Source organism: Xenia sp. Carnegie-2017, unplaced genomic scaffold (assembly GCF_021976095.1).
Source record: "Xenia sp. Carnegie-2017 unplaced genomic scaffold, XeniaSp_v1 HiC_scaffold_13, whole genome shotgun sequence".
Lineage (NCBI taxonomy): Eukaryota > Metazoa > Cnidaria > Anthozoa > Malacalcyonacea > Xeniidae > Xenia > Xenia sp. Carnegie-2017.
The window spans coordinates 6,505,595-6,517,099 of NW_025813436.1; the positions used below are offsets into that span (position 1 = coordinate 6,505,595).

Here is an 11,505-nt window from a genome sequence, read left to right on the forward strand (position 1 = left end):
TGAGTTGTATTAAAAATTTGACACATGCGAAACCTCTTACAAAGTCGGCTGGTCATGCGGGAGGGTAAAATATTTGAAAATGAACTTACTGTTGACTAGAATGACATACTTCTAAAATCTACAAAGATTATGTCATTATGTCGGCGGAAATGAAACGAAATTCAGAAATTGGATGAGCTCAGGAAGAGAACAGAATTTGGACACTTTATTAGCATAAGGATTTGTTTCAGCAAATTGTCGAGTTTTTAGTGTGATATTAGACATGATATTCATATAATATGGGTCTTTGCATGCAATTGATTTTCCAAAATTCCATTTATAACTCTCATCTTCGGTAAGATCTTAATCATCGCCATTTTCTAATCGATGCAATTTCTTTTCCTTTTTAGAGTTTGCTTTGTGTGATGCCAAGGAAAGGTAAATTCTGGCCAAGTGATGAATCATGGCCAGTGACAAGCCGTTCAAATCTGGCTACAGCGAAATTCATCTATTAACCAACGCTCAAAGTTATAATTCACATGGGACAACGTATTGAGAAGCGTCCTTTCAAATGTTGCAAGTCTTTCAAACGATCAACCGAGCTGAGCAGATACGTGAAGTCACGTGTGTTGTATTAAATGTTACATTATGCATAGTCATAAATACTGAAGTTGATGTATTTCAGGTCTAGCAAAACTGGTTCTATTGGATGGGATAGTTTGCCAACAGTATTTTGACCTTTTCCATTCCTCTTTTTATAATCTTCTAGTAAATTTGAATTTTTTCCACTCGAAAAACTACGTATAGTACAATTTTCTTCAGATGTTTTCACATTTGACCTTGTTGTCTCGTTATTTCGCTCGTTCATTCCTCCTCTTAACTCTTTTATGCTTCGCAACTGCTGCGTTGTATGAAAGATATCGGGTCGAGTGGAATCATCTTCTTCACTACTAGAGATTGAGGGTGAATGTTGCGGTAAATAAGGGATAATAGAGCTCCGAGAGATGGCTGGTAAAGTTAGAGGTTTTGGATCATCTGAATCTACCGAAGTACATCGCGTTTCTTCTATATTAGATGAAAAAATTGGGGGTGTTATTTCTTGTATGATTGATGAGAAACTAGATGTTCTTGATGACGAAAGATGTTGGCAGTTAGTGAGATCGGTTTCTACTTTTGTATCTTCATAACCTTTCTTATCATAAAACATTGATGCTCGTTTTAAATGCATCAAATGCTTTCGTTCCGCTGTTTCTACAGAAGGTAATGGTCTCAAATCTTCCATTATTTTTGGTACTACATCGATCAAACCACACTTCACTTTTCTTCGACAAGTATCGCAGTATTTTGGACCCAAAGAATCACAAAGCAACGTCGACGTACATCGGGTTCACTTCTCTTTTCAGAAAGCCTATCACAACAGATGAGCGAGCTCAGTTGAGATATTTCAATTCTCTCTAGTTTTGCTGAATGCTTTCATTTGCAGCAACAAATTGTAATTTTCTTTTAAAATCATAGCGGTAGTCATTAGTATCCGCAAATGATGGTTTGTAATCTTGACGACTTGATATCGACGTAATCTCCTTATTACTGCATAAACGAACCTTGATATAGTCAAACGAATACTGCCCTGATATTATCTGCTTTTTCTCAGACATCTTAGTTCTTTTGTACGCTCTTTTTGCCATATATTGAGCACAATTGCAGACGGATTCAATAGCACCTTCAGACAAACACCACAATTTTCAATGATAGTCTACTCGGATTACAAATGTAATATGTATGCAGTTGATATTATTAGGTAATTAGTAGTGTCAACAATAACATGACTTAAATACGATTATGAATTTTTATTAATTACTACATGGTCTAGATCTCTATAGCTACTAATGTCACGCATAATGTAAACTGCGTCAATTCATTCACCTACATAGTTCAATAAATACAATACTAAAGTATATATATAAGAAACTATTACTTATTGCCTTTAATACTTTCTCGAAATGTTGATCGTTTTGAATGATTTGCATGTATTCTTCTACTCAGTTTCTCTTCCTGTGCAAAAGCATATCCACCTCTTCTCAGAGACATTCTCGTACTAGATCTCGGTCTGATTCTCAGTAATTTTGCAGGTTCTTCTAACTGGCCACTCTTCCATAACAGACGAACGCGATCAGAAATAGTCGGCATAAGTTCCAGACTCATAGTGCGATAAACAAAGACAGGCAATATACCTACTGCAGGAGTTATTAATGCACAGAGCCAAAAGGAGCCTCCCCCGTAGGTAGCATATTGTACACCATGATATGAATTTTGTGGTGTCAGTTTGAGGACAAATGATGAATAATAGATAAGATAAAATAGAAGATGATACTTCCCCAAACGGAAATGTGATTGAGAATTGTCCAAGAATGTAAGTTTAATGCAAGCTGCAAGGAAAAGAGAAAGAATGACTTCACGTAGACACTGCTTAGTCAAAATTCATGTAGCCCATCAACAAACCTGTAAGTTCATTGTAATAACAAGTGTTGCTGCAACTACTGTCCCGAAGAATTGAAGGCCCGACTCCACGTAACCGCTACTGTTTATGTAATCATGATAAATGCCATAAGGAACGAAAAATAGGATAAGGGAAACAAGGACGCCGTGAAGAAGACTGAAAACAAATACTCTCCAATTGAATAGAATATTCTTTTGGCCAGGAACATATAATTTAGGGAATTTCAAAGAAATATTATCAGGAAGATCCTATAGGTAAAAGATCAAACACATGAACAAATGCTATTGCACTAAAAAATCAGTGAAGAAAGATTTTATTACTTGATCAAAAATGCCCATAACAACGACAGGCAATGAAGTGAAAAAGACATTATAAAAAGATATGAACCAAGCATCATACAACGTCTGAAAAGAAAAAAATATAGCTAAGTTCAAAAAAGGCGTAGATCATGAATGATTTATAATTTTAAACGTGTTGAGCATTTCAATACATTACCTGCGCAGAGAAACCAACAAAGAAAGCGAACCAAAGCTGACATAAAGTGAACGCAAAATTCTTGTAAAAAAAGTAGCTTAAAAATTTCGCCATTCTCAAGTAGGACCAACGACCATGAACCAACAACAAACGTTCCAGAAACGTACAAAAAATAGTTAAGAAAATACTTCGAGAAACCAGTCATGAAACATTTTTATAATATTCCGTATTTTCACTAAAAAGGATATCGAAATTGCGCAAAAGAGTAGTCACTTGCCAAAACAGCTTGCATTCCTTCTTGTCCGCTTATACCAACACCTATATGAGCCGCTGTTAATGAAAATAAAACTGTTAAGCTGGCAAAAAATTCTCGCAAATTCTCTTCTCTGTCGCTTACATTTAATCATGCTAACATCGTTTGCACCATCACCTATTGCTAGAGTGACTGCTTTCACATGGCGCTTGACTAACTCCACAACCAGGGCCTAGAAAAATGAGAACGTTTCACGTCATCATTTATCTTGGATAACATACTAAAAGGTTTTCATACTACCTTTTGTAATGGAGTGACTCGACAACATATCACAGCTTTACAATGTTTAGCTAACTCGAGAAATTCCATTTCCATGGAATTATCGAGAGCAAATACCTTAAAAAAACAAACAAAACACAAATAGATATTGTTTTTTGTAATGAACGTCATTAACATAAGGTCACTTACTAAGCTTTTTCCAGTGATTACCAAAGCAAATTCACTTTGTTTAGATACGGTCTTTTCCTATCAAAGACAAAAAAATTAACACCCAGAACAACGATATTCTGTTTGATGGCTTGATATTATACCTGGCCATTTTCTGTTACGGCCTGCGTTCTCGTGTCTTCAATACGACTGGTGTTGGGCAACATATTAACGGTCAAACTGTCAGCACCAAAACTGTTCTCGACAGAGTTACTGATCATTGGTGATGACCTAATTCTATTCATTGCTTCTTTTATCGAAGCTCGAACTTTTTCTTCCTCTTCGTCGTTTATCGTAAATACTTCCTCCATTTCATTTGTCAGAAGTTGACAGGAGTAACCAACGTTGATGGCAGTTTCTATCACAACATGAAACAAATCAACTAACAATTCAACAACGTCATACTTTTGCTTTATTTTTAATACCTTGCTTGTCGCCAGTCAAAACCCAAATCTTGATATCAGCCTACATATGAATAAAATAGAAATGTTGTAGACCAACGTCTGCATCTGTGTTCTTCACCTGAAATCAATCAATCTTTATACAGACACGACATTCATGAAAATAGCTTAGCTAGGTGGGCAATTGTATTTGGTACACCATCTTGTAACTTATCTTCAATTGCCGTTGCCCCCAACAAATTCAGATCCTTTTTTATTTCTTCATAGGCCTATGAAGTATTATAAGTTCAAATTGAACACCTTTATAAATTAAGTTGGAATTCTCTACACACAGTACAACAAACCTCATTAATCTTCTCGTCTCGACCCTCCGTGGCAGTACTGAATATACAATACAATTTATTAAAAGATCTTTTTCCAGTAAAGTATTTAGATTACAAGGAGTAATTACCTTGCTTCGTGATAACGAACCATCCACTCTTTCAAATTCTCCGGAGAGATATCTTTCTCAGCCAACACGAGCGTTCGCAAACCATCTTTTGCAAACGTCTTATAGAAGAAACGACAACCAAATAAGAAGATAGAACCCAAGAACGATTGTCCAATAATAATTTCAACAATGGTGCCTCTTAACTCACGTTTAAATGTTCATTAGTCGTGTTCATTAATTCTTGAGAACTGGCATGAAGTCGCTCAAATATAATAGTATCTTAAAAAGTGTAAATTAATTGTACGTTAAATGACAATTATTTCACGAGGTTATTCAAATATAAGCTTGTAAGCTGCTATGTTGCTAGGTTAATTCGAAGGTTCAACGTCAGCACACGAATTACTTTTTTGCACATCTTAATAAATTCAAGTACTTTTAACGCCTTGAACGTTTCAACTTAAATTCAAAAACATTCACGTTTTGTACGAGCTCTGCTTAAAGAATAGAAATACTTGTACAATTAAAATGAAAAAATACATCACGATATTATTGGTGACAATTTTTAACTACATATCAACGGACAGTAAAGTCTAACCTGCTCCTTTGCAGTACAGCTTTATCTTATCATCTCTTTTTACAATTACCTAAAATGGAGCAAATATAGTTAAATGTCTACGTTGATGAAAAAAAGAAAGATCTGATGTTGCAGCCTAAGATGTTCGTGGATAGTGTTTATCAGATTACCGACATCCTTTTTCTAACGTTGTCAAAGTCAAGTGTGCATAGGAGTTCCCAGATTTCCTTGAAAAATTACCAAAAATGATAATGATGAAAACAAAAAATTGATAATGATAAAAAATATGATCAAACATCATGAAAAATCATGATTAGCATAAGCCATGGATAATGATTCATGAATGATAATGCTTGATTATAATGTATATTAGAACTTATGGGTTACGATTCATGAATGATAATGCTTGATTGTGATGGATGAACTTATTGGTTACAATTCATGAATGATAATGCTTGATTATAATGTATATTAGAACTTATGGGTTACGATTCATGAATGATAATGCTTGTAATGGATATCAGAACTTATGGGTTACGATTCATGAATGATAATGCTAGATTGTGATGGATATCAGAACTTATGGGTTACGATTCATGAATGATAATGCTTGATAATACCTCAGTTCTAGACACTGTAAAAGTCATGACGGTTGGTGAACGATAAAACGTAATAAATCGAGAATGAGCGGTCTCCAAATTTTTAATGCTGAGTTGAGATTATCAATAAACTATGTGTTTATTCACATTGTTAGTGATTTGCTCTTAGCAAATATTTCGAGCAGCAGTAAAGCTGCCTCCTGATTGTGCTTGATATCCAGATAACCTAAATCAAAGTACACAGTAAAAAAGTAATTTACTTCTGCCATGTATATGATAATTATGATGATCAGTTTATTTTGTTCAACGATATACATACCATCGACTTCCTCAGAAACGACAGAATGACATAATGCAATCAGACGAAAGAAATCATGAGTTTTCTGTAAAAGAATATTTTAAAATTTCGAGCAGCAGTAACGAGAGCTGCCTCGTCGGGTGATTGTGCTTGATACTCCAGATCACCTAAATCAAAATACACAGTAAAAAAGTAATTTACTTACAAAGCTGCACGATCAGCAATTTTTAGCCTAATTCATAGATACGTTTTTGTTGTATTTAAACATGTTTTTATAAATCACAGATTCTGCCATGTATATGATTATCATGATGATCAATTTTTTTGTTTAACGATATACATACCGCCGATTTCCTCAGAAACGACAGAATGACATAATGCAATTAGACGAAAGAAATCAGGAGTTTTCTGTAAGAGAATATTTTAATTATTAAGCTTACTGCAGTCAGCATGAGAGAAATATTTATTTTGCAAACCTAACCTCGACGTTTCCTTTGATAGCGTTCATTAAATTTTGATCATAGAAATGAAAATCCTCATCAGCCATTTTATTTCCAGAAAATCAACAGATTTCTAGAAATGCGAGCAGTATGCTTTGTAAAACGAACTATCGGCTCCCATACGGTTTTCAACCACGACAGATGGCTGAAAACAGACACAATAAGCTTGTTTAAAATATACTAATACCCTTGATCTCATTGAAGCACCGCTTTCTAAGCTAATCTCTGGGCCTTTTATATCACCTAGCAAAGTGAGAAAAAAGAGACATACTTTAATATTCATATCTAAAGATGATATCAACATAGTTTCTGCTGTAGATGATGATACATTGTGAGAACAATATACATTGAAAGGTTTAAACCCGGGAGTATTGTTACCTGTTTGTGGATGTAGATCGTCCAGGTTAGTAGAGTACTGAGAAGGACTGTTGTTGTTGACGTTTACTGACGCTTCGACAACCTTAGCAGTAGTCATCTTCACAGTCAACATCAACAACAACAGTTCTTCTCAGGACTTTACTAACATGGACGATCTACATCCACAAACATGAATGAACAAACACTGTCAGTCAACTACCAAAATATTTTTTGCTGAAAGCCAAGTTTTTGACAAGTAAAGTTAAGTAGATTATATAGTGCGACACACGTAGCATTGGTTTAATGGTAATAGTAAATATGGGAACGGATATTGGTGTTAGTATAATTAATAAACAGGCATCGGCAAATATTACTGAAAATATGCTTTTGCTTGTATACAATGAAACCCACTCAGTGACAGCTATTGTCTTTGCTTCTTCAATTTCTTCCATGGTGGTAAAGAGTGTGAAGACGTCACGCCAACTTGGTGTCAGAAGCTTTGTCATTACGTCACTTTTGCAATGCATTGTTGTTAATGACGTCATTATGGTGATGGTTATATACAATATACCGGACAACAAGTCCTCATAACCTTTTGGATATCTTCAAAGTCGACATCATCATTTTAGTGTGAACTATGATTGTCAATCGATATGTTCTAGTTTGTGTTCTTCTTCTAATTATCTTCAATCATCTCTGTCATGGTTGGCGAAGACGACGACGCAGACGTGGAGATGTATCCTCGGAATTGTGCTTTTTCTTCATGGTCTTCGTATTCTTCTTGCACGGCTACTTGTGGATCCTCTGGCACAAAATATCGAACTCGTTATATTACAAGATATGCGTCTTGTGGTGGCAGTTGTAACTATCAAACCTACCAAAGCGTATCTTGCCCTGGGACTTGTTGTCCTGCACATTGTTCGTACTCCTGGACGGCTTGGGGCTCATGTTCAAAAACATGTCAATACGGCACGCGAACACGCAATATTCGAGTTTGGAGAAATCCCAGTTGTGGTGGAAGAGCTTGTCCTTCCAGTAGCCAGTCTCAAAAATGTGGGACTGGAAGGTAGAAACAAATTATTTATTTGTAAAATGCCCAAGTTGTTTTTGTTGATATTTAGCAATTCATTGCTTATTTGTGTTTGTATTTTTTATCCCCGCTGTATGTCACGCATCTTCATCATTTTGTTGTGATTTCATAAACTGCATATCGCCCGCTGTTATAGAGCCGGTTAACGTTCTTCTTTTATTGGGTTTTTATTTTAATGGATGCTACTGCTTCGGATTTTTCCATTCTTATTGATGATCTTGGAACCACATTCTTTGGCGAGACTTGCGAGCAAAGTGCTGATTTTATGTTCCTTATTATTGAAAGAGAATGAATGAGCAGTTTCGTTGCGAATATTAACTCGATACATAATAATCATATGGTTTCATTCACTGATGCGTTCATCTCAAATTGTCAACGATTTAGTATGTGCTTTTGTGTGGGGGCAAAATGCAGCAATCTATATGTCAATTGTTTTATTATCGGGCATATTAGATGACTTCTGAATGCAGAAGGAATTAATACTTCATCTTATTATCTCAAGAACATGTCCTGATACGTAACGCTTTACGTGCACAAGTGTTTTTGAAAGGATTTCTTCCTGCTGGAGAAGGGATATCACGCTAACTTCAAATTACTGCTTTCCACTCTTTAATGGTGAAAGCTATTTTATGCTCTATAACTTCGTATGTTAAAGGTAAATTGAACCCAGGCCATTTATAATGTTTTCATCAATTTGCTGCCGCTCTAATGTGGTAGCATTCCCAAGTCATGACGTTAATCAAGCCCCCCCCCTTCTTTCCCTTTAGTTGAATTTTCTACCGCAGTAATGTGAATGCATCCCCAAGTCATGACATTACTCACTCAAACTCCCCCATATTTTCGTCATCCTTACGTTGTTTGTTCTTATCTTTGCAAGTTCGAATATGAATTGCAAAATTTATTTTACTAATATATTATATCAGAAAATATTGACTAGATCTATTAAGACGTTCTTTCATGTAACCGCGACATCGATCATTCCTAAAAATGAGCACAAACCTGTTTTACAACATGAACAATCTTAATGTCGGTGACGTTTTCATAAAATGTGTTAGAAAATTTAATTAAGTTCTCAAGAGTTCCTTGTTAATATACTGTTTGTTTGTTTTTATCTTAATGTTGGACAGCATCCCATATAAATTGCACGCGTAAGAAAGTTAAGTAGTAAGGTAATTTAACTCGCCATAAAGCACATCAGGCTTATATGGTTACAATTAAGAACTTACCATACTACACTATACGAAAATATTTTTGCAAAAAACTTGCAGCATTGACGCAAGTTCAACAATGAAACAAGTGATTTTTATTCTTACGTTGCTTTGTTTCTGTCTTGATTTGGATTTTGCCTGTCGACGATCACCACCATCATGCCTAGAAGAGACTGTTCCTATACGAGTTGGGGGTTGGAGTGCTTAGATGTGGCAGTAATGGGCTAAAAGTACGTACTAGATCAATAAGAACCCATGGAACGTGTGGTGGAAGTTCTTGCGACTCCAGTAAACTTAAGCAAAGGACCTCTTGTCCTCACACTTGTTGCCCTTTAAATTGTCGTTATACTTGGAGTACTTGGTACTCTTGCGGTGTGTCGTGTGGTTATGGTACGCGCCTGCACGATAAAGATAATTGCATCGCAAAGTTGTGGTGGTAGATCATGCCTACTAGGAGAACGGAGGTTCAGAAATGTGGGATACGGTGCTTTGTGTTGTCAATGTCTTCCTGCGACACGGGAGCTTATTTTAATAAGTGATTTTAAGTGGTGCTAAAACCTTCGGCAGATACCGCTTAAAACTGTTCTTACGCAAGTGAGATTTGAATTAGTAATACCATTATGTCTTTGTTTGCCATTTCGAATGTATTCCAGTCCATACAGTATTTCATAGAAATCTGTTCAACCATATTCGAAACATTAAAGATCTTTCTTATCATATTTCACACATGAAAGATATTTCCATCCTTTATTTCACAGTAGTAATCTTTTCATTTTGTAATGCTCTCGTTTCTCAACAAATGCTCTTAATTTAAACGTAATTTGTGCTTAAAGATCACTTGCTCGCTTCAAATAAAATTAAGTTTATTTTCCTCTTTTTTATGGCTGATAAAATTTTTATGGGTTTCTTTTGTTGGTATTTTAATGATATATTCTCCTTTTATTTTCTAAAACATATCTATTTTTTCAAATTGATTATTACTATTAAGTTCTACACCTCTTATTCTGATCATTGGCCGTATTCTTTATTATTTCCTTTCATAACATGTTGCCCTGTTAACTTGCAGTGGGAGAAGCATCTTGGGTCAATGTAATGCTACTCAAGAAAACTGGTACAAAGAAATCGAAGTATCAAGACAGCTTCTTGTTCATCTTGTCCAAGTCTTACAGATACTAAGTCATGCAGCGGCCCATGCTGTCCACCTATTGTTTCATGTCATACTGGTCTACCTGGATCAATTGCTCGTCTGGTAAGTGATTTTGACGTACTAATCCCTGGTACTATATTTCGTGTCTCCCTAAGAGGAATTTTCATAATCATTAAAAAATACTTATTAAATTTTCACGATCATTGTATTTTTAGGTGGCTGCGCTGTAAATAGTGGCACTAGAAAAAGGACTCGAAGGTTAATGACCAAGGCGTCATGTGGTGGCACATGTGGTCTAGCTACATCAGATACTCAAAAATGTACTCCTATTCCTATTTCATGTCAAGTAAGTGAATATTGGAGTCGATCTGTGAATGAAATTAATTTTATTACATGCTCCGGATGAAAAAATAGGAGACTTTGATATCCATGCGTAAAACTGTATATTTATAATACATCAATGTCCAGATTAGCTCATGGAGTTTGTGGCAAGCATGTGTTCCAAGCAATGGCAGATGTGGACAAGGGAATCAACATCGTTCACGTAACATTACTCAACAAAGTTATTGTAGTTCACCATGTCCACAGATTAATGAGAGTCGAAGTTGTGTTCATAGTTGTTGTCCTGTCAATTGTCAATTAAGCCAATGGACGACATGGTCTTCGTGTTCTTCTACATGCGGAAAAGGTTATCTTAAAATCTTTTTGTAACGTCGTGTATTAGAGAAAAAACATACTCCAAATAGCAAGCATGTTGTAAACTCAAGACTCGAAAAAAGATTTTCAAAGCAAATGAAATAAAGTGATTCAAAATCATTATCAATTGATTCTCGAATCCTGAGTTATCGATTCATCAACTGGAATTTTGAGTTTTCGAGATGACGCTGTTTGGAGCAATTTTTATCTTGTATTTCTTTAAATTGTCACCAAGAGAAAACTTTTTTTTTATATATATTTCGCAGCAATAAGGCGTCGTTTTCCTGTATATCTTTAGGCAAGTCAGATCGTACTCGTAGTGTGCGCATTCAACCAAGTTGTGGTGGTCGGAATTGTAGTATCTTGAGTGAGAGTAAGGACTGTATTAAATACAACGATAAAGATTGTGTCATGGACTTATGGAGCTCGTGGTCTGCCTGTGATAATGGCTGTGGTCACGGAACACAACGCAGATATCGTAAGATAACTCATCAAAGTGTTTGTCGGGGACAAAAT

The 11,505-nt window shown here is 35.6% G+C and overlaps 2 protein-coding genes across 2 annotated transcripts; one reads left to right on the forward strand and one right to left on the reverse strand.

Moving 5' to 3' along the window:
* Positions 1-1,811: 1,811 nt before the first annotated feature.
* On the reverse strand, positions 1,812-5,330 carry LOC124433316 (phospholipid-transporting ATPase ID-like; the record flags this gene model as incomplete). Its single annotated transcript, XM_046983076.1, is given in 17 exon segments — positions 1,812-2,333; positions 2,336-2,405; positions 2,479-2,724; positions 2,797-2,880; positions 2,972-3,113; positions 3,199-3,280; positions 3,348-3,435; positions 3,504-3,599; positions 3,672-3,728; positions 3,794-4,047; positions 4,115-4,154; positions 4,264-4,359; positions 4,435-4,471; positions 4,542-4,639; positions 4,729-4,799; positions 5,116-5,164; positions 5,265-5,330. Coding segments are annotated over 17 exon segments (1,959 nt in total), but the record flags the coding sequence as incomplete, so codon positions are not given.
* Positions 5,331-7,426: 2,096 nt separating this feature from the next.
* Positions 7,427-11,502, forward strand: LOC124433317 (spondin-1-like; the record flags this gene model as incomplete). Its single annotated transcript, XM_046983078.1, is given in 6 exon segments — positions 7,427-7,587; positions 7,589-7,914; positions 10,213-10,322; positions 10,509-10,639; positions 10,762-10,981; positions 11,288-11,502. Coding segments are annotated over 6 exon segments (1,104 nt in total), but the record flags the coding sequence as incomplete, so codon positions are not given.
* Between the last annotated feature and the right edge of the window lie 3 nt (positions 11,503-11,505).